At 39.3% G+C, this 27,748-nt stretch overlaps 4 protein-coding genes and 1 non-coding gene across 8 annotated transcripts; 3 read left to right on the forward strand and 2 right to left on the reverse strand.

The window, feature by feature from the left end:
• The first annotated feature begins 1,070 nt into the window (after positions 1-1,070).
• Lip3 (Lipase 3) lies at positions 1,071-2,493 on the forward strand. Its single transcript, XM_002056047.4, has 3 exons — positions 1,071-1,220; positions 1,277-1,996; positions 2,064-2,493. The coding sequence occupies exons 1-3, from the start codon at positions 1,086-1,088 to the stop codon at positions 2,442-2,444; spliced, it is 1,236 nt and encodes a 411-aa protein (XP_002056083.2). The 5' UTR covers positions 1,071-1,085; the 3' UTR covers positions 2,445-2,493.
• CheA87a (Chemosensory protein A 87a) lies at positions 2,430-4,105 on the reverse strand. Its single transcript, XM_002056048.4, has 2 exons — positions 3,766-4,105; positions 2,430-2,810 (listed from the first exon to the last, which is right to left on the reverse strand). Exons 1-2 carry the CDS (start codon positions 3,985-3,987, stop codon positions 2,496-2,498), a joined length of 537 nt encoding a protein of 178 aa, XP_002056084.1. The 5' UTR covers positions 3,988-4,105; the 3' UTR covers positions 2,430-2,495.
• A 66-nt stretch (positions 4,106-4,171) lies between these two features.
• Positions 4,172-8,128, reverse strand: Dic1 (Dicarboxylate carrier 1). Of its 3 annotated transcripts, none has more exons than XM_015170406.3 (3): positions 7,984-8,128; positions 4,905-5,328; positions 4,172-4,836 (listed from the first exon to the last, which is right to left on the reverse strand). In XM_015170406.3, exons 2-3 carry the CDS (start codon positions 5,303-5,305, stop codon positions 4,371-4,373), a joined length of 867 nt encoding a protein of 288 aa, XP_015025892.1. In that variant the 5' UTR covers positions 5,306-5,328; positions 7,984-8,128; the 3' UTR covers positions 4,172-4,370. The 3 variants fall into 3 exon arrangements, with proteins under 3 accessions (XP_015025892.1, XP_015025893.1, XP_002056085.1); XM_015170407.3 differs by having other exon boundaries at positions 7,821-8,100; XM_002056049.4 differs by lacking the exon at positions 7,984-8,128 and adding an exon at positions 5,406-5,543.
• Positions 5,710-11,275, forward strand: Elp6 (Elongator complex protein 6). Of its 2 annotated transcripts, none has more exons than XM_015170563.3 (2): positions 5,710-5,852; positions 10,428-11,275. In XM_015170563.3, the coding sequence occupies exon 2, from the start codon at positions 10,457-10,459 to the stop codon at positions 11,210-11,212; it is 756 nt and encodes a 251-aa protein (XP_015026049.1). In that variant the 5' UTR covers positions 5,710-5,852; positions 10,428-10,456; the 3' UTR covers positions 11,213-11,275. The 2 variants fall into 2 exon arrangements, with proteins under 2 accessions (XP_015026049.1, XP_002056086.1); XM_002056050.4 differs by lacking the exon at positions 5,710-5,852 and adding an exon at positions 8,346-8,481.
• On the forward strand, positions 9,981-10,054 carry TRNAI-AAU (transfer RNA isoleucine (anticodon AAU)). Its single transcript has one exon. It is a non-coding gene; the product is annotated as a tRNA-Ile (tRNA).
• Positions 11,276-27,748: the final 16,473 nt, after the last annotated feature.

The raw sequence follows: 27,748 nt of genomic DNA on the forward strand, positions 1-27,748 counted from the left end.
ATTAGAACTTATAGCAAAAGTATTATAGATGCATATGCTTGGGTTCCGAATATTACTTGAAAACCAATCAGCTCCATACAAATTAGAGTGATCTAGTCGGGAGTGCCCAACTAGGAGATACTCTGAACCATATTTAAGCAATACGTTAAACGATATTAAAAGTCGGTTTCCTCGGTAGCTATGAACTGAGTGATACTTGATTTGTAGGTACTATTCTACAAGCTACGTGTCAAATTTGATGGATCTAGTTCTTAAGACGCAAGAGATTTGCTCAAGAAACAGAATTTCGAAATCGATTTTTGTCGAATGCTTGAAAACGTGACTGGTTATTGATTATAGGAAATTATACCTTGCGGGCACTAGCAGAGCCTAAGTTCAAAATTTGTACAGGTTCAGAGATGCCTGCGTTCATGCGGACAGACAGACAGAGCAGAGGCTAGGTCTACTCTACTATTGATGCTAATCAAGAATATATATGCGTAATGGAGTCGGAGGTGCTTTTTTGGGCCAGTTACATTTGGAGTCAATTAAATAATATTTTAAGTGGAAAGGTGTCTCGATTATGTTTATGGAAATCGGTTACTTAGACCCATAAATTGCAGGAATAGATATCAACGCCATGATGATGTTTCCAAATAGTAAAAATAAAACTATAATAAAGAATATCATGATTTTAATTTAACTAAAGTTTATTGCGATCGTACGATTGCACTTATCTGTCTATTTATTTATAGTACCAGACTATAATATAAGCACGATTGAAGGAATTTTGCAAAAAAACAATAAATAAAATATATACAAAAAAAAAAAAAAAATAAAAATAATGACGATAAAGTTAGACATGTGCTGAAGTATCAGTGGGATCGGGCAATTGTAAATTAGACTCAGGTGTCTAAAGTCAAAAATAAAAAAAATAAAAAAAGCTGATTAGGGCCCAGCTCCGCATAGCGTACAATTCGCGGGGGTTAACAAAGTGTACAATTTTTTGACTCAGACCCCAGTCTGAGAAGGAATACTATCAATAGATAGCACTGAGTACTATCTCAGATATTGATGGGCCGATAACAGATACCCTATATAAGGCAATGGACATCGCAGCTCAACACAATAGAACCCAAATACATCAAGAAGAGACCATGAGAAGGTACATCATTTGCGCGTCCATGCTGTTGGGCGTCCTGGGTCTGGCTCTGGCTGGCCAAAGACCCATCTCCGATTGCGTAAGTCTCGGGTCAGCTGTTCAAAATTGTAATTTCTAGCCATAAATTGTGTGCAGGGCGAACGCATTGAGGACGATGGCTATCCGATGGAGCGGCACACGGTTGTCACCGAGGACAACTACATTTTGACCATGCATCGCATACCCTACTCCCCGAAGACGGGCTTCACTGGTCAGCGACCGGTTGCCTTCCTCATGCACGGCATGTTGAGTTCCAGCTCTGATTGGGTGCTGATGGGTCCGGGCAAGGCGCTGGCCTACATTCTATCCGATGCCGGCTACGATGTCTGGATGGGCAATGCCCGTGGCAATACGTACTCGAAGGCGCACAAATATTGGCCCACATTCTGGCAAATCTTCTGGAACTTCAGCTGGAACGAGATTGGTATCTATGATGTGCCCGCCATGATTGACTACGCTCTCGATGTGACCGGTGAGAAGCAGGTGCAATATGTTGGACACTCTCAGGGCACCACTGTCTACCTGGTCATGATGTCCGAGAAGCCCGCCTACAATGACAAAATAAAGTCCGCCCATCTGCTGGGACCTGCCGCCTATATGGGCAACATGAAGAGCCCCTTGACCCGTGCCTTTGCCCCCATTTTGGGCGTGCCCAATGCGATTGTTGAGCTCTGCGGCTCCATGGAGTTCATGCCCAGCAACAAGTTTAAGCAGGATATGGGCATCGAGATGTGCCAGGCCACCTCACCTTATGCCGAGATGTGCGCCAACGAGATCTTCCTGATTGGCGGCTACGACTCCGAGCAACTGGACTATGTAAGTGTTGCATCACCTCCAATAACTAGATGAATGTCTATAAATGCCAGCGTTTGCTTTTCTGTAGGATCTGCTGGAGCATATTAAGGCTACTTCGCCTGCTGGCGCCTCAGTTAATCAGAATCTGCACTTCTGCCAGGAGCACAACTCCGGCAAGTTCCGCAAGTTCGACTACTCCGTCATTCGCAATCCCTACGAGTACGGCAGCTACTATCCCCCCGAGTACAAGCTAAAGAACGCCAAGGCTCCTGTCCTGCTCTACTATGGTGCCAATGATTGGATGTGCGATCTGAGCGATGTCCGGAAACTGCGCGATGAGCTGCCCAACATGGCACTCGACTATCTGGTGCCGTTCGAGAAATGGGCACATTTGGATTTCATTTGGGGCACCGAGGCCAAGAAATACGTTTACGATGAGATTCTCAGCCAGATGTCCAACTATGAATAAAATCTTTATTTTGGAACTGCACAATAAATTCGAGCAAAAACTGAGCATATTTTACTCCACTTGAAATTCTGCCAGATACTCCAGCTTCAGCTCGTCATCCTTGAACAGTTGGACAATTAGGTTATAGTCGTCAGTTACCAGAACTTTTGCCCATCGCGATGAATTTATAGGGTAATCCTTGAGATGAAACTTGTTCGGTGCTAGGGGACAGTTATCGGGTTGGGGCGCATTCGAATATTCCTTCAGCGTTTCATAGAAGAAGTCCTTATAAAAGGTGTTCATCAGTTCGCAAAACCGAAGTTTCACTTCCATATATGGTTTATAACTATCGTCACCGCTGTCCTTTCGATAAAGTGTCATATTCACCTACGATACGAATAGTTAATTGTGTTTTAAGATATGTGTACAATAATATCTATAGGATATATATAGGACTGTCTGATTCGACTGACTGACCTAAGAGATAGGAAGAACCTAAGATGGAGTTTTTGGATATTCCACCCGCAACTATGGAAAATTGGGGGGAAACTTTCGTATGAATCTATTCTTATTATTCATTCAATTAAACAAACTAATTTTCAAAGTTACACCTGGGTCGAAATGTGTGGGCAAAGATTGTTGTTATTTCTGTGAAATGACGCCAAATATCCTTTGCAAATATCCTTTATCTGTGAAAGTGTTTTACACTTTTTGGCGAATCCACTCGCCTGAGTGAAAAATGGACATCAATGTTAGCGTGGCAAAATTTAAAATTTTATGCAATCGGCTTCAATTTTCTTTTTTTTTTTAAAACTCTAATTAAGGACTCGATATATATGTTTCTTAGGTATTTTTAGAAATTTCACCCGCTACTGTGGAAAATTGGCGGAAAACGGTTGCATGAAGAGAGAATGTTTATTTTCCGTTTACAGGCTTCACAGGACTAGATTGAGCGTATAGGTAGGAGTAGATTTAAATTTTCCACATGCAGCAAATGGGTGGAAAATAAATTTTTTAAATACAAGAAAAGAAACGTGGACCAGACTTGACAAAACCAGGTAGCTTAACTGAGGACTCTGCAGAAGCTGACTTTTGTTTTGTGCCCACAATCGGGAAAGCCTTTAATTTGACCATATTCAATAATTCTAATATATGCGAAAAATAATTTGAGACATGCTTTAAGCTTTTTGAGAAATACTTTATGGACAAGCCAATTCCAAACGAATAAGGCAATCCCTCTGGAAATAAATTGTAGGACAATGTGGTTATGTTTTTCCAATCGTGGAAAAGTGAACCGGGCAAAGCCGGCTAATGCCGTCTCTTGAAAATCTATCTGGCTCACCTTCCAATCGTCGTCGAGAGTGACGTGGGTTGTTATCTCGCCACTTAGCCTTGTGTGGCCCTCATCATCCGTCTCGACGAGCCATACGCTGCTTTGAAAAAAGTTTTCGTCCTCGAGAACCTTTTTAAAATGTCGCGGCTTGACAATGTGACCGCTTTCAGCTGGAACCAGGACAAAGCTGGTGAGTAGCAGCAGGCCCAGATGCACAGAATACGATGACATTCTACTGGAAAATGATTTGGCAATCGCTTAGCGCATAGCGTTTATATGTGATCAATTCTCGCATATTGCGCATTCGCCACGTAAGCCGATGTTATCCAAACTGGAAACGGATGCTGGAACATGTTTTATGGGGTGTTACAACTAGAAACATTACTTTTTTTCCAAATAAATCTGTTGCGGGATGTTTCTACACAGGCAACAATAACTTTTAATTTTGTTCATAATTCGATCAAAATTTTGATAACACCTCATATTTAAAAAAAAAAATGAGAAATGTGAATTTTATAAAATCGCCACAGCAGCAAATTTTTAAATTAGCATTGTCTAAAACTAGGTCGTGCGCGCTTCACATTGTTGGACGAGTTGCAGCTGGAATGTTAGCACTATTGAGTGGATATATTGTGGGTTTTCTTCTCGTAGCCAAAATTTAACCGCAACTGCTCTAGGAACATGAACGTCAGTATCGTTTGCGGCCCAAGTCGCACAAATGCCGGCACATAGCCCTTGAAGAAGCCAAGTGGGCCCAATTTGGCGGTGTGGAGCACAATATCCCATAGGCCCTTGTACTCGCCCGGCTTGGCGTTCATCGAACGCGTCTTAAGCACATCCATGGGCTGTGTTAACGTAGTGGCAATTGTGCCCGCCATCAGTGAGGCCGTGAAGTGTGTGATCAAATTGTCGTGGAAGTAGGACGTCGCCAGCAGGGTTGACTTAATCTGATCATAAAATGCAATCTGGCCGATGGTCATGAAGACGCCGCGAGCCGTTGCTGTGGTGCCACCAGCGAAAAGTTTTGTAAAGCCTTCCGTTTGGTACACCTTGACAATGCCATCCAATCCGCATCGGTAGCTGTGGGCACACAGAAAGAAAATATAAGATTGAATCAAGACAGGATCTTTGTTATACTTATAACTTACTTTCTGCGCAGCTCCGGGGCCAGCTTCACATCGTTTTGCATGCGCACGTTTATCATATCAGCGGGAGTGCCAAAGATGCCTCCAATCATACCAGAAATTCCTGCTAATGCGATCTTGCCGCCAAATGTGTCAGTGCTGATAAAATCTTTGCCCAATTCGTAGGCGCCAAATCTCGTCGTCGAATAGGTAAGCTGACGCAATACAGAGGCGGAGAGACCATTGTAGAATGCAAGCACGCCCTGTTCCCGTATAATTTTTGGCACCAACTTTATTATAGACAATTTGCCCTGTTGTGTTTGTAGCGTGACCTTCAGCAGGTCCAAAGGATGTGTTACGCATGCCGCGCCGACGCTGCCAATGCCCCCGAAGTACCAACGTGCATGTTTCTCGACGGTGGTCATTTTGTGAAGCTAGTTGAGCCCGACTGTTAAGCGAAAGATAAAATTTAAGTAACCATAAGCGTTTTATCAATAAGATAAGTTTCTTATGCAAATTTCGCACATTTTTGCTATACTCCGATTGCCAAAAAATAATACTTTTTCAGTTATGTTAGCGCAACATTTTTGCGCGATACAGCAGCCAAAAGGTTACATCATCGTGGTTACGTTTGAATTTATGAAAAGCTAAGGATAATAAACATTGGAAACAGCTGAGCCGTGACGTTGACGTCTATCAGCACATTTAGCGTTGTTGCCCGCGCCTTTAACAACTGGCACTGCTCAACACTGCCGTTAACCTTGCCACATCAGCTAGAAACGTAAGCTAACTAGTCACAATAGCCGCTGCTAAGTGGCAACACTGCTCGCACAGCTGACTGCCAAATGCAGCCATTCTGAGTTCGCTTGTGTTCGCTAGTTGTTTTGTGTAAAATTACAAAGTATTTTTGTCAAACACCGCCAGCAAATCCATAGCACTGAGCGCAGTGATAGTATATGTGTCATTCGATTTGTGAGTACATTGCATAAATATTTATTTATATATTTATTTACTGTTTACTTGTTAACCACTTAGCGTGCATTACGACGCGTCAGCCCCTGTTATAAAGTTGCCGAACAATTTGTTAATTTTGCATGCATCTCATGTTACTGCGTGCGGCTGCATTATGCGCGGCTTTTGATTTCGGCATTGACATTGAGCTACACGTGGTCGAAGCTAACCAAAATACACACATACATACATACATACATACGTATGCACATGTATGTACGCATATTTGTTTGTTTTTATTTCGACTTCGAGAGTTCCCTTTTTTTTATGATAAGCAATTTGTGCACCTGGATTTTAAGTGAGAACAAAGTGTGTGCTTGGATATTTGTGTACTTTTTAAATCATATCCGTTTTTGAACACATCTACAGATGTAAGTACAGTGGTCGCTCGCAAATAAGATAGTTTCGGTTCTGACTATAATTGGCGAATATTTTTTTTTTATATTTCTTGTTTTCATTGCAAAATGCAGTGTATATAAAAGAAATTTAAAAATTAATATTATTATATTAAATAATATATATAAAACATGTTTGTTATGTTTCATATTTGATGATTTCGATTATATTAAGTTTGAAAATTAAATTAAAAGACTTCGGTTTGCCAATTTTGAAAACAATGAAAATTGAATTAAATACAATTTTTAATTTTATGATTTATATGGGCTAATTGCTTGAAGTTTAAAAAATTCGAATTTTAAACAGAAATCAAAAAATGTAAATTTTTAATGTCGGTAAAAGTGTGTCGATTCCGATTACGAGACAATTCTAAATTATGTAAATTCTAATTTGCGAGAGACTACTGTATGCAATTCAATTGGATTTCGCTTCACTTGCGTATTCTGCTATCGTAAACCCAATTGGAAAGTCTAATTTTTCAACTTAGAACCTTATTTGATCTAGTATAAATACAGTTTATTAGCTGCCTCTTATCTTTAGCAGCAAACCTATTAGCTAACATTATTTTGTGTTTAGTCATAAAACAAAATGTGACCCTGTCCGCCGGTTCGGGCTTGAGCTAATCGACTTTCAATTTGTTGTGTGCTTGCCTAGTGATAACAAATTTCATATTACCAAATCGCAAATGAAATATGTAGCTATATTTTGCGTTTGTGATGCTGTCGTTGATTTAATATAAAGACATTTCGTGTGAACCACGCCACGTGCAACTATTAAGTCTATAAATCACACGATATCTCTGCCAAAATTTCAATGGATGTTGGTTTGAACAACATTTTTTTATCTCTTGATTTGAATATGCTTCTATGTTTCGAAATTAATAAATTATCCTTTTTACAAATACTCGAATAATGTTGTAAGGAACATATATTTTCATATATATATTTTTTGCTTTACTACTTAAATTTTTTTGTGATTTTACAGCACTCTTTAGATAACCCTTTTAGGGTATTGATAAGTCGTTAGAAACAAGAACCCACTCTTGTTCGCTTAATTTTGCTTGTTTTTTTTTTATCGGACCATAAAACTGAATGTTCCATGAGCAAAGTTCAAGTAATTAAAACGTATCTAAAAAACGACAAACATCACATGATCCGATGAGAATACCATGCTTATAGATTTATATAAAGTGCCAAAGCTGCCGCGCCCCCACTAGAAAACACACATGTATGTATGTATGCATGTATGTGCGTGCATACATATATGTATGTCTACCGCTATGGAACAGCTGATTGTCACATTTTTCCGTAGCCGTAGATCACGAAACGTTGCGTGATAGTTCCATGATTTCTCTCGCTGTTGCCATTAAAATGATGTCTGTACAAATATTGGTAAATCATGTTTGCCGCGCACACACGCTTAATTGAATTACATACATGCATATATGCAGGTGGGTAAATTGTAATTTACTGTAAATCGCGGCAATTGCTGCATCAGTTATCGAATTGACGAGCCACCTAATTGAAAGTTTACCTTGAAATTGAGAAATAAATGTTGTGGCGCGTGTTGTTTACCGCTATAAAATGTCTTTAACAAGTTCAATATTTTTGGCAACACCGATATATACAAACACACACATAAGCACACACACGAACAGACACCACGCGCGAGAGCAAGAACTTCAGGGCTTCATTACCACAATTGACGGCGAAAAACTGGTCTGGATAATGTGAATCGTTCTTTGCGCAGTTTTTCCTACTCTCTCTCTCTCTCTCTCTCGTCTGCTGGAGGCGCGCACCACACGACGTCCTCGTCGCTTGAGCACTGAATACGTACTGATCGTCGCTGTCAGCAGAGTGTGGACTGAACGTCAGGCAAAGCTTCGGTCAGCGTTAGCCGGCGGCGGCGGTCCAAAACTATGCCACTCTCTCTCGTTTTTCTCTCACTCTTTCTCTCTCTTTGTCTTAGTCGGTAAACTGTTTAGCTTTGGATTCGTTTTATCGCCGTTTGCGTGACAGCGCGGTCAAGGCGGTCCCTTGGAAATGTTTCCAGAAGTGTGGCGGGTTCGGCTTAAGTTAGTCAGTTGTCAGACGCTCCGGCAGCCACAATCAAATTCAAATCAACCCAGTGATAGTGCGAGAGCGTAAGAGCTGGGAGAGCGAAAGAGAGTGCTGCGTGCATTAAACATAAATTGGTGAGAGATTTATTATTTATTTATTTTCTTGTCATAACCTTCGCTTGCTCGCACTTTGTTTGTATGTGTGTGAGTTTCCATTCTACAATTGTACACTGATACAGTAAATGTTAGTGTACATTATCTGCCATGTAAGCGCAGTAAACGGTAGAATTTGCTGTACATTTTGTATACATATTAGTTTTATACATTTGTATACATTCGTTTGTAGTTGTGTTCAAATTTGTCATATCGTCCAAATCGTTCATCGGCTGACCGCTCGTTATCGCTTCTAAGTTTTTTTTTTTTTGTTTCTAATACCCTGTGTCCAAATGTAATCAAATCGGTGTGAATATTAGCTGGAAATTGTAACTAACCAAAAATTAGAACAAATTGGTTTTGTTTTTATTTTTATTTTATATTCTAGAGCGGAGAATCTCAAAAGTATGGTGTTCTACCCATGTTTAGATTTTGAGAACAAAAGCAAATATATTTTTAATTATTAAAAATTTAATTTTAAAAATAAACAATTTAATAGATGCATATGAGGAGATAGTCATACCATAACTAACCGAATTTCGATTGTTTTTTATGCGGTATTAAAACAGATGTGCACTAATATAACAGGTGTGAGATGTCGACTATAGGATCTAAACACAGAAATCTGAAATGGAGGTCGAGTTTATTTCGTATTTTCTATTTTATATTTCATTATACCAGAAAGCAATTGAAATGATGCTAATTTATTTAGTATTTATTAACACATATGGAAAAGCGGAAGCAGCTAGTTTCTATATATGTGTGCTTTTATACTTTCTATGTACATTTAAAAATTTGAGTATACCCTTATGCACACGTGAATACCTGCAGGGTATTTTTAAGTCGCGCATCATTCCTACTTTTTGCTGGGCTTATTGAAATTATGTATTTGAAATGCCCTTTATGTAAGAAATAAAATATCAACGCCGATCGGCCATGTGGAAGCCAAAAATAAACACAAAATATTATTGATCAGCTGTGTTTGGCGCCACTTTATATAATACATTTAAATTAAATGCCTTCATTAATTTTTACTAATTATGCTCGTAATTTAAACGGCATATTTCCATTAGGCAGCAATTCGTATTGTGAGTCAAGGTTCAATGAGAACGTTTATTTGCAATTAATTTGCAGCACAAAATACACAAAAGTTTTCAGCGTTTCGAGCTCGATAAACAAGCAAGCGATTGCAGTGTGCACAAAGTGTTGCCAAGGCAGAGATTAGAGAAATAGCCTAGATCTAGATAATTCGAAAAGCAAATGCAATATTATTTTTTAAAACGATTTTATTATTTGCGTGCTGAAAAAATGGCGGAAACACGTTTTAACAGCTTTTTAGCTGTTCTATTCAAATATTTAATTTACCGAATTAAACTTTGTTCAGAATATTTACGCATGCAAGCTTTAGCAAAAGCTTTTATCCAACGATGCTTTAGAGTGCTTGACAGCATAACTGGGCTTTTGGCGGCGCATTGTACAACGGCCCATTAGCTCAGTTGGTTAGAGCGTCGTGCTAATAACGCGAAGGTCGCGGGTTCGATCCCCTCATGGGCCAAGCTACTTTTTGTTTTATTTTTTATTTATTTTTTTTTTGTAATTTTGTATTTCTTTTTTCTCTTATATCAACATTTAATAAATTATTTTGAGTGCTTTATTTTCATTGATTGCCGGGTTATTGGCTGCGTGTGCCACTGACAGCCATGATGAAGTGACAAAATGAAAATGTTTGCCCGAGTAAATAAATTAAAAAGAAAGTCTGAAAGTCGCCGCCGCCGCCGGTCAACTTGTGTAGCCCCATACAGGGGGCACGCAGCACGTGACCCGTCGCCGAATATGACACTGCTAATTAATAGAATACATTTAATGGCATTTATAAATTGATGAAACATATTCACTTGAGTTGTTCTTTTGTTGTTTTGCAATTATAGCTCCACGCAGCGCACGATTTGTCTGAATTATGGCCGCCTCAGTGCTGCTCGCTTGCGGGTTGAATGAACAGAAGTTGCCCGGTTTCGTGCACATCAGCGAGGAGTCCAACGTGGATGGCAGCTTCCTGATTAGCTGCATATTGGGCCAACGTTTGCGCATCTCCAACGCGGGCACGCTGCTCGTCTGTCTGCAGCATCATTATCAGCATTATTTCAATGCGGGCATGCGGCTCGGCTACAATACGAATATCTTTCTGGACAAGACGCTCAATGTCATCGATGTGCTCAGCGATATGGCGCGACATGGCCTCAGCTCCAAGTGGCTGCGCTCGCCGGATGGCCTAACGCTAACCGAGCAGCTGGTGAAGGATATACGCAACCAACTGGCCAACAACTTTCCCAATCGCAGCAGCTACACCATATTGATTGACAATCTGTCAATATTATTCAATTTGGGCGCCAGCAAGCAGCAGGTGCAACAGTTCTGCCTGGATCTGGCCGATCTGGCCAAGGAGCATGACAATCTGACGGTCATCACCAAGCTGAGCAACAGCGACATTCATCAGCTGACGGACAATAATGTGGCCAAATTGGGACATGTGCGCATCCAGGTGCTGCGGCTCAAGAGCGGCGTCTTCCGCGAGGTCGATGGCAGGCTGTTAATTGAGCGTGTCCTGGACGAGGGCAGCTATGCGTGCGAGCAGTCTCGCAAGGAGGTGCTCTACAAGGTCAACGATCGCAATGTCAAGATCTTCAATCCAGGCGAAATCGGCGTCAAAGTTTAAGTTGAAATGCGCATTGCTACACTTTTTTATGGAATTTATTAAAGCCATTTTGATATAACTAAACCCATCGTCTTGGTGTACTTGTGAAGTCTTTTGCTCCTTGCACACGATCCTTGTCCGTTTGGCTTGTCAACGTCTATCGAATGTCATGTGCCAATAACATCTGTTGTTTGTAATTTTCTCGTACATTCTAATTGCGTTGTCTTCTTCACTTTGGCATCTGTTGACGTCACGCCAGCTGGACACCAGCGCCAGTGACGGACGCATAATGATGAATTCATGTCTGGTCCTGACTTTACGGCGCTTCGGCAATGTAAACCAAAGCGGAGTTCAAATATCCTGTGGTCGCAGCGGTCACCAAAGATAAGGGGCAATGTTCAAACTAAGGCGAAAGAGAAACAAGCGAGAGCGTTGCAAACGGACGCAAACGACTGCGCAATACTCTGTTTAAGGAAATATTATGCTGTGACATTAATCTAAGAGGGCGATTCTTAAAGTATGATTTAGCTTTTTTGTAATTCGGACGTGATGATTTATGTGAAAGTCAAATTGTCCAAAAGAACATAGACAAACTTACTAAACAGCTAATATACTCTTTTTCACTTTATAAGCAGTGTATCGAAAGCAAACATCATATTGAATTTAAGCAAAACGCCCCCACAAGCTGATGAAGTTTTGTCTGCTCTGTGAATAACGATAATTTCCAATCTGCACAGCATCAGCATTTTTACGTAGTCGAAACTTTTTTGTAATTCAAACCTTTTTCAACATCTTAAATGATCCATGCATAAAGTGCTTCGTTTTGTATTATTTTAGCATTTTTAATTCGGACCATTTTCTGTTTTTACCGCTAACAGTTAACGAAATTTCTGGCAATGTCGCCCTGCCAGTGCTGGGCAAGGCAAACGGCTGGATCTGGCAACGCCTTAATTAATTGCATAGATGGTTGGCTTTTGCGCAACTGTTCGCTAAGTGTTTAAATTGAAAGTCAAAGGACACGTAAACCGCAAACAACTTGTGCGTGATCAGAAACTATGCTTAAAGTGAGAATATTTTCCCCTTTTAAATGGGAACGTGGGCAGCTAACCAAACGGAAGCTGCACTAATACATATATATGTATATATATACGTATGTATATATGTGTGTGTCTCGCGGTAACTTCAAAAGCCAATAACGACTTTTGTTTATGCAATGGTAATAAACTGCTGCTCGCAAATAAAGCACTGGAAAATATCTCATTGATTAGGCTGAAAAATTGGGCCCCACAGTAGCCGGCAGGCTTAGCAATTTGTGTGGGCCAGCTAGCCAAGTTAATGACAGCGTTGTGGACAATTTAATGTGCGTGTGGGCAATTTCGTTGCATACTTTCGAGCTGAAAAATATTTACGCCCAATCACATGCACCACACACACATACAGACTGTGACAATGGCATCATCATGCAGAAAAAAAACGAGCTATAATTTATATTCAGCTATAGGCTCGAAAAATGTGCGCTGGTCCCCATAAGACCGACTCGCCTGGCTACCCTTTCATCACTGATAATAACGGCATATTAGTAGGGACCAGGCTGAATACATTTTGCTGTGCAGCTCTTGAAAAAATGCACACGCACATACACAGCACCCTTTTTTAAAGATTTTATTTCATTGCCTGCCAGTTGATGGGCTCCTCCCACTCCAAAGCATCACTCGATTTATATCGCCATTGTGTCGCCCTTGTTTGGCGCACATACTCATAATTTCTGTACGGGCGCAGCAACATGGCGTATGCGTAATATTTATTTAACTGCCGCGATTTGCGCTTTAAAGTCTGTTCAGCTAAAAGGTTTTTGCATTAGCTTCATACAGCCAGCGTTTATTTATTTGATTTGCCGCTTTAAGTGCTGCAGCTTAAAAGGATTTCAAATTCTATTAAAGTAATGAAAACAACACGAAAGACTAGAAGAGTTGGCGAACTTATTAAATGAACAGCACTACGTGGCACAAGCACATGCGTCTAACGTTCACTTTTCATATGCTTTATGGGCTCTATGTCGCTTTAAGAGCTGGAGAGTATTTATGTAAATGCACAGGTCCCTATATCTGTTGTACGTGCATAGACTTCTAAAGTGCCTGCCTTAAAATGCCCATTGAAAACTGTTCTAAACTGGGTGTAATAAGGTTAAACATAGGCATGAAACAGAAAGGGGAAAGCATGTACTATGAGAAGACATTTACGGATCAACATATTTATAAGAGTCAGAGATAACTTATTCATGTCAAGCTCTGGAAAGTTTATATTAATCGCACAACAAACACAGAAGTTATTTGAGTATGATATTTTGATAGCCTGGGGCCTAAAACGAAGCTGTGAGATAAAATATTAATTTATGGTTTACACAAGGTGTTGAATGCCATCTTAAGGCCCCGAGTCAAACAGAAAAATTATTCAAAAATTGATTTTTGCTTAAGTGCAAAGCCTGGCCAAGATCAAACCAAGCTGAAACTCTTTTGGCGTATGCACAAAATTTGTGTTACAGGGTATATCTTATAGTCAGACAGTCTCGACTTGTCACTTGTTAAATTCACTAGCTCAAGCCAACGGGCAAGATAATGCTTTAAAGCTTCGTTCTCGGCATCATAAGCAATTCAAGCCTTAAGCATGACATTTTATATTTAAAAGGAAATGAACTTTGTGCAAATGCGGTCTCGATAAATAGAATATGAATAACGAAACGGATGACAAGTGGAAAAGACTAGCACAACGTGAAAATAAAGAAATGTTTAAGCAGGAACAGAGATAAGATTAAAGACGAAAATGTCGCCCCCAAAATGCTAATGCATTTCGGTAGTCGCAGCCAGATGTCCAAATTGCTTGATGGAAATACATTTGCCCAGTTGGCATTTTATTGTTTAATTGAATTCGACTCGAGAGCTGAGCACAGGCAAAAGTGAACATTGAGAAATTAAACACGAACATTTGAGTTTCGACAAAGCAGAACCCAAATGACCGTGAGAAATAGAGTTAGATAAAAGTTGGAAAACGAAAAAGAAAACTTGTGCAATTGTCATATCAACGCAGTCCTCGTCACATTTGAGTGCAGCCAATGAACATTTGGCTGTGTCGTGCTTTTATCTTCACATTTCTTCTGTTTTTTTCTTTTGCGGTTCCGGCCAATTTAGGAAACTGTTTTCGCAACGAATTTAACATTTTGCCACACATTGCTGTACAGCATTGCGCAAATATTTTTCGCGGGCATATTAAAATTGAATTAAGCTGGCTTGAACATTTTTTTGCTAATGAAGTTCTCTGCGGATATACTCGAAATTTGTGTGAGCTTTGCAATTTGGTAATCGCACGAGCCACAGCTGATAAACCAAGTAGAGAGAAAAAAAAAGGAGAAAAGACATTTAAATTGATTACGTTGCGTATACGCAACATTTGACGCCCGAACGCCTCGCAGTTTATGGCTTTCCAATTCAGATGCGACAACCTTGAACGGCACTTTTCTATCATATTCATTTTTCTCTCTTCAACTCGATTTGGTCTCGAGTTTTTGGCCCAAAGTGCTTTACAATTTTATCAGCGGAGTCGCGGCTTTGCGGGCTTTGGCTATGGTTAACTGTCGCAACGGGGCCGTGTTTCGGCTGACAGGCGAACGAGTTCGCGTTAAGTGCTGCTCATGTTTCGCACCTACGCAAGCCGGTGTAATGAAATTTCCACGTAATGGTCCCTCAATCTTTTAGGGTAATGCACACGCGCGCCTGAGCCTGACCTGCCCACTCAGCTCATAACGCTTGTCCAGGTTTGTGACATAATTTGCTTTTCGATATCCATAGACAAAAGTGGCTCGTAATTCAAGACATCAAATGAAGAGCATGTTTGAACAGCTATATTTGACATGCCAAAGATCAAATACTCTATAGATATTGCCTTAAATATATTGCGAATAACAAAATGGAGGTTTTTTATATAAGGACTAATTCATATTTTAGCTGCATACTATATATTGATAAGATTTTGTTGTAAGCTAAGTTAAGGCTTATTTATTCTGAGTTTTGCAGAGACATCCAGGCAAGAACTCGCAGCTAATCGTTGGATCAGGCAATATATATATCTTAGGAGCTGTCCCTCTGCACATATCGTGTTGAGCTTGTAATATCCTTTGGCAAGTGCTAAAAAATACAATATGTCCGCGTTTATGTTGTTGTCGCTCGTTTGCAGCAAATTGCATTAAAATGCTGCTAGCCCCCGATTTGCTTTATATGTCAGAATACTTTTTATTGCTTGCCCCAAGTGTCGTACTTGGATGCGTAGATGCTTTGTTGTGCTCCTCGTCGTCGTCGTGCCCGTCTGATTATTGTTGCCAATGCATAAAGTAAACGGCAAGTGGCAAGGACAAATCTATGGCAACAACACGTGCCGCGTGTGCTTGGAATATTATGAATAGAATTTACTGTTACCGATACTCGCTCCAGTTATTGTATTGGTATCCGTATCCACTCACTGAAATGTCTGACTGCACTCTGTGTAATACCTGTTGTTTGCGCGGCACAATATCGACCGTATGTGGCACAGTTGCAACAAAATGGGCGTGTGTGTGCTTCAAACAAAAAGGTGGGGCTGAAAAAGACAATGGCACAAGTTTCGGGTAAGCCAAAGAACATCGAATAGCTTTATTTGTTCAGAACACTAAAATAAGATACTCTGGTTATGGAGCACTCTGTCAAGATTGTGACTCTAGCTCTATTTATTTCGATATCGATTTTTATCGATTGCTAGCAAATGGTGTAAGTTATCGATTATCGGAAACAAGCTCTACAGCCTACAGCTAAAATATCAAGTCTCTATCTCTTGTAGCTTCTGATATCCTTGCGTTTATACATACGGATAGTTGGACGGACGGACAGACGGACGGATTTGCACGAATATTTTTTTAATCTTCTTTTGTAAAAACTACAAACTTTATTTGAATACAATTGTGGGCGTCAAGATAAGTATATAGGTAAGCCCTGCTTGCAATTAAAAAAAGAACAAACGTTGAAATTTGATAGCTCGAAAAAGTTGAAAGTTGCTCTACTTAAATTGTGCTGCCAAGCAGTTAGGGGTCTTGTCTGGCTTGTGGCGGCTCGAGCTGCCACAGAAAATAACTAAAAAGTTGTATCGAGTTTTTGGCGCTCGGTAGGCGTTTGGCTTGCCTCCTCGGAATGGTTATGGCTGACCCAAAGATTTGCATTTGCGTTTGCCCCAATGGCCCAGTGCAAATTGTGCGCCAACAAATGCGTTTAATTACGCTTGTGTAGAGCCTGACATTTCTCTCTCTCTCTCTCTCTCTCTCCCACACTCCCACTCTGTCTCTCTCTCGCACTATATTTCTCTGAAATTCTCCAACTTAGCGAGCCGCTAATTTGGCTTCTTGCTGACACCGCTAGCCAAGTTTATGGCTGTAATTTTGCTAAAAACTTTGGCATTTCAGTAAATTTTGCACACAGCTCGAGGGGCTGAAATGTGGGCGGAGAATTGAAAGTTGTGCGAATAGCGAGTGATGGCTGGGGCCTGTCGAGGTGCAAAGGGCAACAGGACATCAACATCAACATATGTGGCCAGAAGTAAACACCGGCTGACAGCCAAAGTAACGCCCACTCACATACATATATCAATAAACTCGACGTAAATTTTACTGTCAGCAACCATGTATTATTATACCCTGTATACGTTGAATATTTCTGAAATAGAGCATATCCATTTATTGCAATATCCTTGTTCAGAAAAACAATCCGTTGTTGTTGACCTCTACTTGCTGTAGTCCTCGAAATGCATATGAATATTGGGACTGCTTATCGATATTTATCGGTTGGGTGAAATGCAGTGAGTACGCGTCCATCTCTTTAAGAAAATACCGAATGTCTGCCTTTCTGAATGTCCATGTATGCTCCATCTCTGAAAAAAACATACCAAATGTGATGACTTTGACTCCTTTAATCTCCGATATATTAATCTTAGGCTTGGGAATGTAAAGCGATATTTATCGGTAATGCGGAATAGAATGTGTCATGATGTCTATTTAACTTTCTGATCTGGAACTTTCTGACTGTTCAGCTCGGAAAGAAACATAACAGCTGTTGTGTCTTTGGCTACATTAATCTCCGATATATTCCTGAAACTTGGAACCGCAAATCGATAATTATCGGTTTGTTGAATAACAATAAGTTATCAAAAAAATGGGTTTGAATTTTTTTACTCCTAACTTGCTGTCTCTGATGAGAAAATATTTTATTTTAAGTATGTGAAGTATTGAGAGAAAAAATAAATAAAATTTCAGGGAATCTCGTAGTTGGAAGCACCTGTTGTCGTTTTTTTTTTTTTGCCAACGGCACTGAAACGCATTTCTTTTGCTCACTTCCTGCCGTCGATTTTCCATGGCTTTTAGGCAGCCACAGCCATAACCATTGTTAATAGAGTGCATTAAATGAGATTAAAGCCAACGCGGCAGCAGGTGGGCCTGCCCAAACTGGAAAAACTGAATCAGCGCTCTTCGCACATGCCATAGAAATAATTTGTATGCCAGGCACGAGTGCGTTGCCAGGGCTCGTGTTGAGGAAGGTCGTCAGGTTGTATTGGCCACAGGCCACAAGCTGTTCGCTTGTTTGGGCTAATTTTAATTATTTCTTGCAGCGTTCTTCATTAGGCCAATGTCAAAGTGGCAACACGAGCCACACACACACACACACACACACACACACACACACACACGCGCACAACAACAACAGCCAAGAAAGTAAATGCCTCCCCTGGCAGTTTATTTAATGAAATCATCAAATTATACAAAATGTGCCGCCAAAATGTAACTGCAAAGCAAATTGTGTGTTGTTGTTGCTTTTCATATTTTTGTTGTTGTTTTTTTGTTGGTGTTTTGTATCTGGAGTTATTATTGTCAAGCCACATGAAATATGAGACCAGAGCCGCGACATGCTCCATCGAGTGCCTTCGCCCAAACACAATCACACTCGCACACACCAATGAGATAGTTACTTTTGGATATCTTGAAGCACGGCTCGACACGAGCACGAAGCACTCACGACTTTTCTAAATATTTTCATATATGTTCTTGGTTTCTTTCGGTCGGCACGAAAGAGAACACGACACGCGCCCAACTCAAACAAAGCTCAAATTTGTCCAATTCGCCAGAAATAACTTAAATGTGCTGCCAAATGCTTGGGGGCCAGCGCGCGCCTCAGCTCGGCCAGCCACGTGGCCCAAAAATAATATTTCGTGGCTCAGTTATGCAATTAATCAGAGCATTTGTAGTCGTATATTAAGCAGCTTGAGTTTCACTTACTTGTCGCTTAGCCCAAGTCCATAGGCAACTTTTTCAATTAACACAAAATTATGCAAATTGTGTGTGGGATGCCAAAATTGTTGAACTGCCAAAGTTTACATACTGTTGCCATAAAAAGTAAACTTTGTAAGTTGTGAGGTGTGTCGGTTTCTAAGGCGGTAAAGTGGGGAGTGATGGGGCAGGAGGAGGAAGGGGGGGGGGGGGGCGAGCAACGCTAATGGCTTGCAATGTTAACGCTGTAAAGAACAATGCTATAAATTGAGTTGAAATTATACAAGGGTCGATCCTCGAGTTATACCTAAGTATTATTGCGAACTCCTTTTCAGGTATTTGGAATTATTATAAAATCTAGTGTGTCACAAGTGCTGCCATCGAACGAGAACTCCAGTTCGAAGATCAGAGCCAATTTGGCATCCAAACGCGAATGCCAGAGTCCTGACTGACAACACTACAGAACAGTGCCCCCAAAGGAAACAACCTACCAATAAGGCGCATTGCTTAAATCATATTTTTTGAATACTCTCTGCGCACCACAACAACATCATTGTAAATATCTTATTATTGTAAATACCCTGTTATTGTATATACTATATAGGCTACAGAATCTTGTGACCACACTCCATTTTCAAGGCCTCTCGCTTGGTGGAAAACAAGTTGAATTGGGGGAAAACAAAATAAATCGGTTTTTTCGGCGGTTATTCATATATAGAGAACTTATATAGAGAACTTTTGAATTTTTCTAAGAACACCTATATATTTTTTTAAAAATATATTTGAGTAAAATTGAAATATGTATAGTAAGTATAAACATTTTTAATTTTTTCTAGGAACTATTTTTTTCATTATATATTTCTGTAAAATCGGAACACTATATTATTTTGCATCTAAGAATCGTTTAAAAATTGAATTTGAATTTTTCTTAGAACATTATATTATTTTTTATTTTTTCATTGTATATTTAATTCAATCGGAATACTACTATAGGTTCTAAGAAAAGAGTTGGGTTAAGAACAAAAACTGATTACATAGGAAGTTTTCTATTATTATATTTTCTATTTTTTGGTTAATATAACTTATTTTTCAGTAAAACGAAATTAGTAATGAACGAGTCGGCTTAAAATATTTTTTTTTTTTTTTTTAATACTTGTACCTTTTAAGCTTTTCCAAGAAAAACAAATGTTCCATATGTATGAGGAACTTTGTAAAAGTTTCCTGGCCTTTTATTCAAAAAATGACAATTTTTAAGCGAATGTTTTTTTTGGGAGCCATATAGAATAGTATTCCGGCTTATGTAACTGCTGTTTCCGGTTAATATAATAATATTGATTTTTATCAATTTCTACATTTTAGGTTGTGATTTATTACTTATGAAGTCAACCTCGCAGCCTTGGGAATAGCTGCGAGTCGCGTACAGCTAAACGTAGTTAGTCGACAGTTCATTTTGTGGATGCCACAAATGGCAGCAGTTGCAATATATTCACATAAATATATGTACAAAACGGTACGCATAGCTTTATTCCAATTTCCAACTCGAGTCCTGGCTAGCCATAGACAATGCACGAGCTGGCAATGGCAGTGGGAAGCCAAGTTGCGCCATTCATCAGACTGCGGTTGCAGCATGCCCCCACTTGCCCACACTCCTTCCTGCTCTTAATCGCCAACTTTTCCCAACTCTTACTCAATTGGCGCACGAGTTTCTTGGGTAGTCGCCGCGTCTCGTTGCGCTAACTTAGACGCCTAATTTACGAACCGTGCACAGCACAAATGATGCATTGTTTCTATATGTGTTTGTGCTTGAATATGCCTGTGTGTGGGTGGGTGTGCAAGCTCGTGCCTTCTGTCTGGGCGTCAAAACAGCCGCTGAAATGCGACATGAATAGACTAACTGACGGCAGCGTCTACAGCTCTTGAGCTGATGCTAGGAGGCGTAATTAAATCAGAGCACGCGCTCACCTGCAAATGATTTAATTACCTGACTGCCCAAGCTATATAATTCTAGATTTCGCTTTCTGCTTAATTTCAACTCCGTATGCGCACTTCCGAAAAATATTTCTATTGCAACCAATTCGAAACGGTTTCAAAATGACACTCCGTTTAAACAATATTTAAAAACAGTTCAAAAAATTCTGCCCAAATTTTAGGTTCCTAGAACCTGCTTTCTCCTTTATTCAAGTGGCTGCCTCCTACTTTGCTGAAGTTGCCGTCTGCTCTATTATTGAAGCTGTGTCCTCGAATAATAAGCAGCCGTCTCTAGTATTTAAACAGAAGTCTATGATGAAGGGAATTAGTTAGGAGTACATTGTTTTGGAGAAGCTAGGGTAAACTGAGTCTTGCATATAAACATACAAAAAATATGCACACATCCCTTTACATATATAAATGCATACACGACATATACTACATACACATGCATATTTACATGCAAGTGTAGATGAATGTTTATATACATACATACATGCATTGGTAAAAGAATACATTAATAACTACAAACAAGCACACATTCACACATTATGTATGCATAAAATATGCATTCAAACATACTTAGCTTCATACACGCATTCACACACTGTTATAAACATATATGCATATGCACAATTATACACATATTAATAAAAAACACATATACATATACACAGTGTGCTATATATATATATATATATACATATGTATACATACACACATGCACACTTACATACAGACATACATGCATACCTTCATACATACATACATTCATATGCAAACATATACATATACTTACATGCATAAATTTATACATACACACATGTATACATACAAACACATAAGCATACATACTTACGTACATGCATTCATATATACATACATTCATATATACATACATACATAACATAAGCATTCACACATACAATATACACATATAAATGTACATACATATACAATGTACATGCCCTTCGGTTATTTCAACATAAAATCTGCTGGACAACCCGCCGACTTAAGAGAAGTTATCCGCTTAGCTGGCCACTCGGGGCTTTTGAGGATTGATGAAGACTCAGCGAGAGCCACTCATGCTGCTCACCAGGCTCATTAGAGCGATAGCGATCAGCTATCCTGTCAATATATGTTTTCTAATTAAATTAATCAATAGCTCCAGATGTCCTGTAATCAATGATGGATAAACATTTTGTAAAATAAAAGTCCGTGCATATTTAAATAAAAACTCGCCGCGTTCGGACCACACGCTTCAGCTTTGGCAATGTGGCCCGTAAGAAACAGTTAGAAAATCCTTCGACATTGCAAATTATCAGTGCAAATTATCAGTGCCCTTGGCCCTGGCCCTTACAATAACAGGCCCGATCAAAATAGTTTTTGTAAAACTACAAACAAATGTTTTATATTTCTTGCAGTAATGGGAATATTTTAAATTTGATAGGATAATTTCTTTTGGGCCAATTGGAGATTGCGATAGTCTTTAAAAGGCTAATGGAAGCAAAATTACTAAAGATCTCGTCAACTTCCAGGTCCTTAAAAGTTGCGAAATGTCCCACATATGCGTCCTCCTTATGGTAAAGAGGAATTGAAGCCAAAGCGTAAAGCAGCAAGCGTTCCATTAAAAGTGAATGAAAGAGAAAAGAAATAATGAATGTACATTTTATATTTAAGTGTGAACCAGGCTCAACCTCTTAGATAATGTTGTAGTTCTTAATGTAATTGGAGAAAGTGCTTAACCAATCGAACTCTAGAAGAGCAACAATTTCAAAGGCGGGCGATTTGATGTCGCGGCGACTTTTGCGGCGCATAAATCAGGTTGGGATTGGGCGAAAACATTTTGTATTTTCAATTGATTTAATGTTGATGTTGTCTCTTTGTTATGTTCATATTCATTTGGCCATTTGCCGTTGTTGGTTTTGTTTAATACAATTTATGCACGCTACCTGTGCCCACGCTGCATGTTGTTTAAATTGATGTACGGTAAATATTGCATAATGCGCAGAAAGTGTAGCATACTTCGAGGCGTTTACTTTTTGCGACTGTTTAGTTTGGCTTTATTTGGCCTTTTTAGCATTGATTTATGCCGGGAGTGTTTGTCCTTTTTTTTTCTTCTGCTGTAGGCGTGTCTTGTTTTTGCCTGGGCTTGATTTGTGGCCGCCTGGCACCTGGCAAAGGTCACGTTGACTCATGTGAACTTTCAACTCTGGCGCCTCAGGTTTGTGATATACATGTCCATGTGCAAGACAGCGAGGAATCGCTTTTGAATATTGTCAGCGCCTGGCCTAAATTAAATGCCATTTGCTGCTCATTTGTGCGGGGTCCTGTCGCGTTTCTCGTTTATTGCCTCTTCTTTCACTTGACTGCTAATTTTGGCAACAGCAGCAACCACTGCGTGGGATTGTCTTGGCATGTTCCGTTTCCTCCTCGCCTGCCGCTCGACTGGTCGCACAAGCACGCAGACAACAGCTGAGCTATAGCAAGCTTCGATGCGCAACCAAATCATTTCAATTAGCGTCGACTTAGCCCCATGCAAATGTGGGCCACATGCGGCTTCATATCAGGGCTAACTGGTAACTATATGCGGCTTACAATACAACTAAAGCATAGCTGAAGGGGCCACTATTCCGCTTACCATGAAGCTCTTACTGCTCCAGCAGACCGTAAGATACGTCTATTGGATAATAGACGGCAACAACAACGACAACAACAACAGCTGCCACATCAGAAGTCAGCTGAGAATTCCCTTTGCGTGTATTACAATTTGTTTGTTGTGCGATTTCTAAAACGGATGTGCCCCCAACTCCTCCTCACGATACATGCAGACACATGTCGCTTTTAACGAGCGCTCACGGCTCTGTATCCCGCTTTACATTTTAACATTTTCTTTTATCGAAATAGCTCAAATACTTTGCTGCAATTGTTGTTGCGTTTGACGGGAAGTTGTGTGAAATTTATTCACACAAACAGCTGGAAATTGTGTTCAAAAACAATACTATTATAAAGAAATATGCAATCGTATTGGACAGCTTATAAGATGTCTGTTAATAGGCTGTTTAGGCTGTTTCTTAATTCATGATTTATTTTTAAATATTATTGGTGACGTTGCTCGCTCAAAATTTTATTTACGGATCTTAATGAAGAAATATTTAAGATCAATCAATCTTGTTATGCCTTCTCTTTAAAGCTTTAGTTGCCTTCGCTTATAGTCACATATTTATTTTTAGATATACTGTTTAATATTATATTTATGTTTTTATGACGTATAGATTCGTTTTGAGTCTGTGTTTATGCAAATAAAAATTACATTTTCAATTTAAATTTAGGTATTTTTATTTGTTTAAATTGTCTGTTGCTGCAGCTCAATAAAATTAACTGACAGCCAGATGCCAGATGACATAAAAAACTAATTAAATTAATTAGCTGATATTAATTGACATTATCAATTAAAATGTTGCCCCTAAAGCGCATGAATATTTTAAATAAATACGTTTTATCATTTTTTCAAAATTTATATTGAAATTTAAGTAAAACTAAATTCCACAGCTGCAACTTGAATGAATTATGGCCAAAGCTTTATATATTTGTACATCCAGATGTATGTGCATGTATGTACATGAAAAACTTTAAAAACTGTGATAAACAGAGAGCTTAGAGCTTAGTTCTGTGTACAGACTAGTATTTAGTTAATCTAATTTATATTATTTGCTGCGCGTGGGGTATTATTTGCCGCTTTTGCTGTTGGTTGGTAAAACTCTTTTCATTTGTTTGCCTGTTTGTTTTTCATGACGTTGGCAATTGGCGAATGCTTTTGCCCCTTTGCCGGACACTGTGTTACAATTGTAGAGCACGAAAAGTGTTTGGAAGTGCCAGAAACCAGCGTTAATTAATAAACTTTTAATACACCAATAAATTATTGGAATTGTTGTCAAACCTCTAATTAATCCCCCTGAACGATTGCCAAAGTTCTGCGCTGCCATTGGCATTGTTAGCGTGTGAAAATTGTGCAACTAAACAGCACGACTAGCAAATACCCTGCTTTGACTAGCAGCCATATAATGTGTGTGCCTTAAAGGCAAATGTTGTGTTCGCCTCAGCTACTTAAATGTTGGAAAATGTGACACTTTTTGCTGGCTTCGCACGAGTTGCGTCCATTTGAATGAGTCCGTGTGCATTTGCTTAATAAATTCCAATTGAGAACTCAGTCGTTGGCAGCTCCGGGGTTAAATAAAGCCGGAACGGATTACAAAAGACACGTTCCTGCCCGGCTATCGGGCAGTTGGCCTTTACTGCGTATCGGTCGCAACAGTGAAGCCCCGCAGACAATGCCAACCATTGCTGCTGATTAAATTTTTAGGGCAAACTTAAAGTTTTAGTGGCATTTGTAGACCCAAGTAATTATTATGAGATGATGTGGCTGTGGAAATACAACAGAGAAAAGAATATAAAGGGACATTTAGCTGACTGGATTCGATGGGCTGTGCTGGGTTGGTTGGCTTGCTGGCTTGTTGGGACGGTGGGCTGTTGGGCTGGTTCATGGGTCCTTGGTCAAGGCTAAGGGTCTTTATTGTACGGCTGCAATTGTACAAGCAATTCGAGCTATTTTTGGCCCTACACTTGTGTGGCGGCAAGCTGCAGCTAATCTTTAGCTGTCTGCTTTGCGATTTCGCCCTTTTGTTTTGCCCTCCTCTGTTGCCACTATTGGCGCTCTTCTCAGTCCTCTGTCATTTCTTTCGTTTCTTGTGTGTTGGTTGAAACGAACGCCAGAGTACATGGAGGCCATAAAACAAGCACTTTTAGTTTGTTGAACTGTGACCGGAGGGGCGCTGCGTTTAATTTGTTGTCAAAAATTGCGGGGCAAACTTGATGCGGCTGCCAGCTGCCAGCTGACATCTTGCACCCTTGCCAGCTTTGCTCAAATCTTGAAATTTTTCGTCCTTTGAAATCTTTGTTGGCCATGCAATTTTTGTTCATAATAACACTAACCTGACACAGTTAAATGTAGCTTTTTTACCAAGTATTCCACACAAAGCAAAATTATATAAAATATTGAAATAAACACAATGCCACCAAATAAACTTTAATTAATGTTTATATTGATAAAATTTAGCAATTATATTTTAATTTCACGCCATCAACAATGGATCCGTCAGCTAAACAAATGCAACCTCAACTGATTACAATCAAAAATTCAATTCCAATGCACTTTACGGATTAATAAAGAATAAATTGAAAACTAAAATGCACTTTTATCGCTCTCAGCTGAAAACTTTTCGATTGAATTTTAATTAAAATTTTCCCGAGGCGCACCAAAGTATGCTATACAAAATGTTGTCAAGCATCTGCTCTTATTTATCTTATAAAATAAATGATTTATTATATTTTAAATGTTTTTTGGAATTATTAGTTTTTTTTTTTTTTTAATTTAGAAATCATTTTAATAATAGAAAGTTGAAGCAAGATAATTCTTCTGTTTATAATAGTTGTGACGTGTACTATTGAATGACTCTAGCCATGAAAACCAAGGGTTTTTGCAAACAAGTTATCGCTTATCTGAAACAAACCCGTTCTGTTAGGACGGGCGGTCGGACAGACAGGCGCATATGGCTACTTGACTACTGATACTGACCATGAATATATACTTTAAGCTTCATTCTCCCTGTAACATACATTTGCCCTTTTTAACCATTTTCAATGGTTTCAGGGTATACATTTCATAGATTTCTATATACTCCAAGACAATGTGAAAACAATGCCAAGACAATGCCAAGGCAGACAGTTGACCTCGCAGCGCCGGTAATGGAAATCAATTGGGTTCATCGATACTATTTGCTAAATTTCGTACATACAAAAAATAACTTGACCAATCTATTCATATATATTTGCATATTTTTATACACATTATATATCTCCATACACATGACTGCATATTCGTTCGCCCTTAGCAGCTTTTTTGACAACAGCACACACACAAATACACAGAAAATACCTTTCTCGGGCTGCGGCAAATGAAGTGCTGTGTAAATTTTTAATTGCCAAACCATTGTAGGTACTTATGCAATTTGCAATTTGTTGGTTCAGCACTTAAAACTGGCGCTGAGAGAAGTGTGTGGTTCTTTTGCAGTAGTCCTACAATGAGTTTCATGAACATTTCAAAGCCCTTTCTGCGGCTAGCCGCCTGCTCGTTAAGCGCAGACAAGAGCCACAGAATATAAAAAAATGTTGCTAAAAACTAAATGACAGGATGTGGGCTTCAAATCTGGACCTGAGCATGTCAGCTTATGAGATACAAAACTCTCATAATTTTATACTTTTGTGTGCTGCCCAGACGACAATGGTATACAATGTGTGAGCGTTTTTTAACACACACATACTATATGTATAATAAACTGTCTGCGCATAATGCTTGACACAGACCACACAAATCTGCACTGCAAACAAGCAAGAACGCTGTCGTCGAGTGTGCTCGGCTACAAAATGCCCTGTACTCTTCAGTCAGTATAATATTTTGTTTTTTAGAACCACCTTTTGAATTCTTCGCTGCTTCTTCGAATCGGAAATTTCGTGTTGAATAACTTTCCATTTCCAGAGTACCTACGTACTACATACCATATTTGATATAGTTGCCGGGTTATGCTTTGAAAACCAAGTCACAAAATCGATATTTATGGAGGTATTGAAAATGTAATTAGATATATTGGGGTATGTTAGTTCAATTGTCTATACCCTCTTTTTATTCAACTTCAATGAATACAGGGTATAAAAAAACAGGCGAGACTTTAAGGTATTCAACTGATAACCTTACGAATACCCCGTATTTTGATTGATCACACAAAAACACAAACACAGACTTCAGCGATGAGTACCCGGAAAAGCTGTTTAACGTTAAAAACGTGAAGGATAAGTCTGTTGTCAAATCCAGTTCAAAGAGCTTGCATGCATCTCATATAAACGTGCTTCTAAATGTGACTGACTGTCAAAAGTTAAACGCAAGTTTAATGGAGAAATCATGTTGTCAACACAGCGAACTGCTTGTTTGTGGGCAGAATTTAAGATTTTCTCGTGAACAATATTCAAAGTTGACTTTTTTTAATGTAAAGTTAATCAACTGGTAAATGGAGTTCATGCCGAGGGCCTGAAGCTCAGCAATTTTCTTTCTATGTCCTGCCATAAATTTTTAGTTCATATTTCATGTCGCTTTTCGACTCTTTATCTTTGACGTTTAATAAGACGTTTGTCGTGAACCAACT

Source organism: Drosophila virilis, chromosome 2 (genome assembly GCF_030788295.1).
Source record: "Drosophila virilis strain 15010-1051.87 chromosome 2, Dvir_AGI_RSII-ME, whole genome shotgun sequence".
NCBI lineage: Eukaryota > Metazoa > Arthropoda > Insecta > Diptera > Drosophilidae > Drosophila > Drosophila virilis.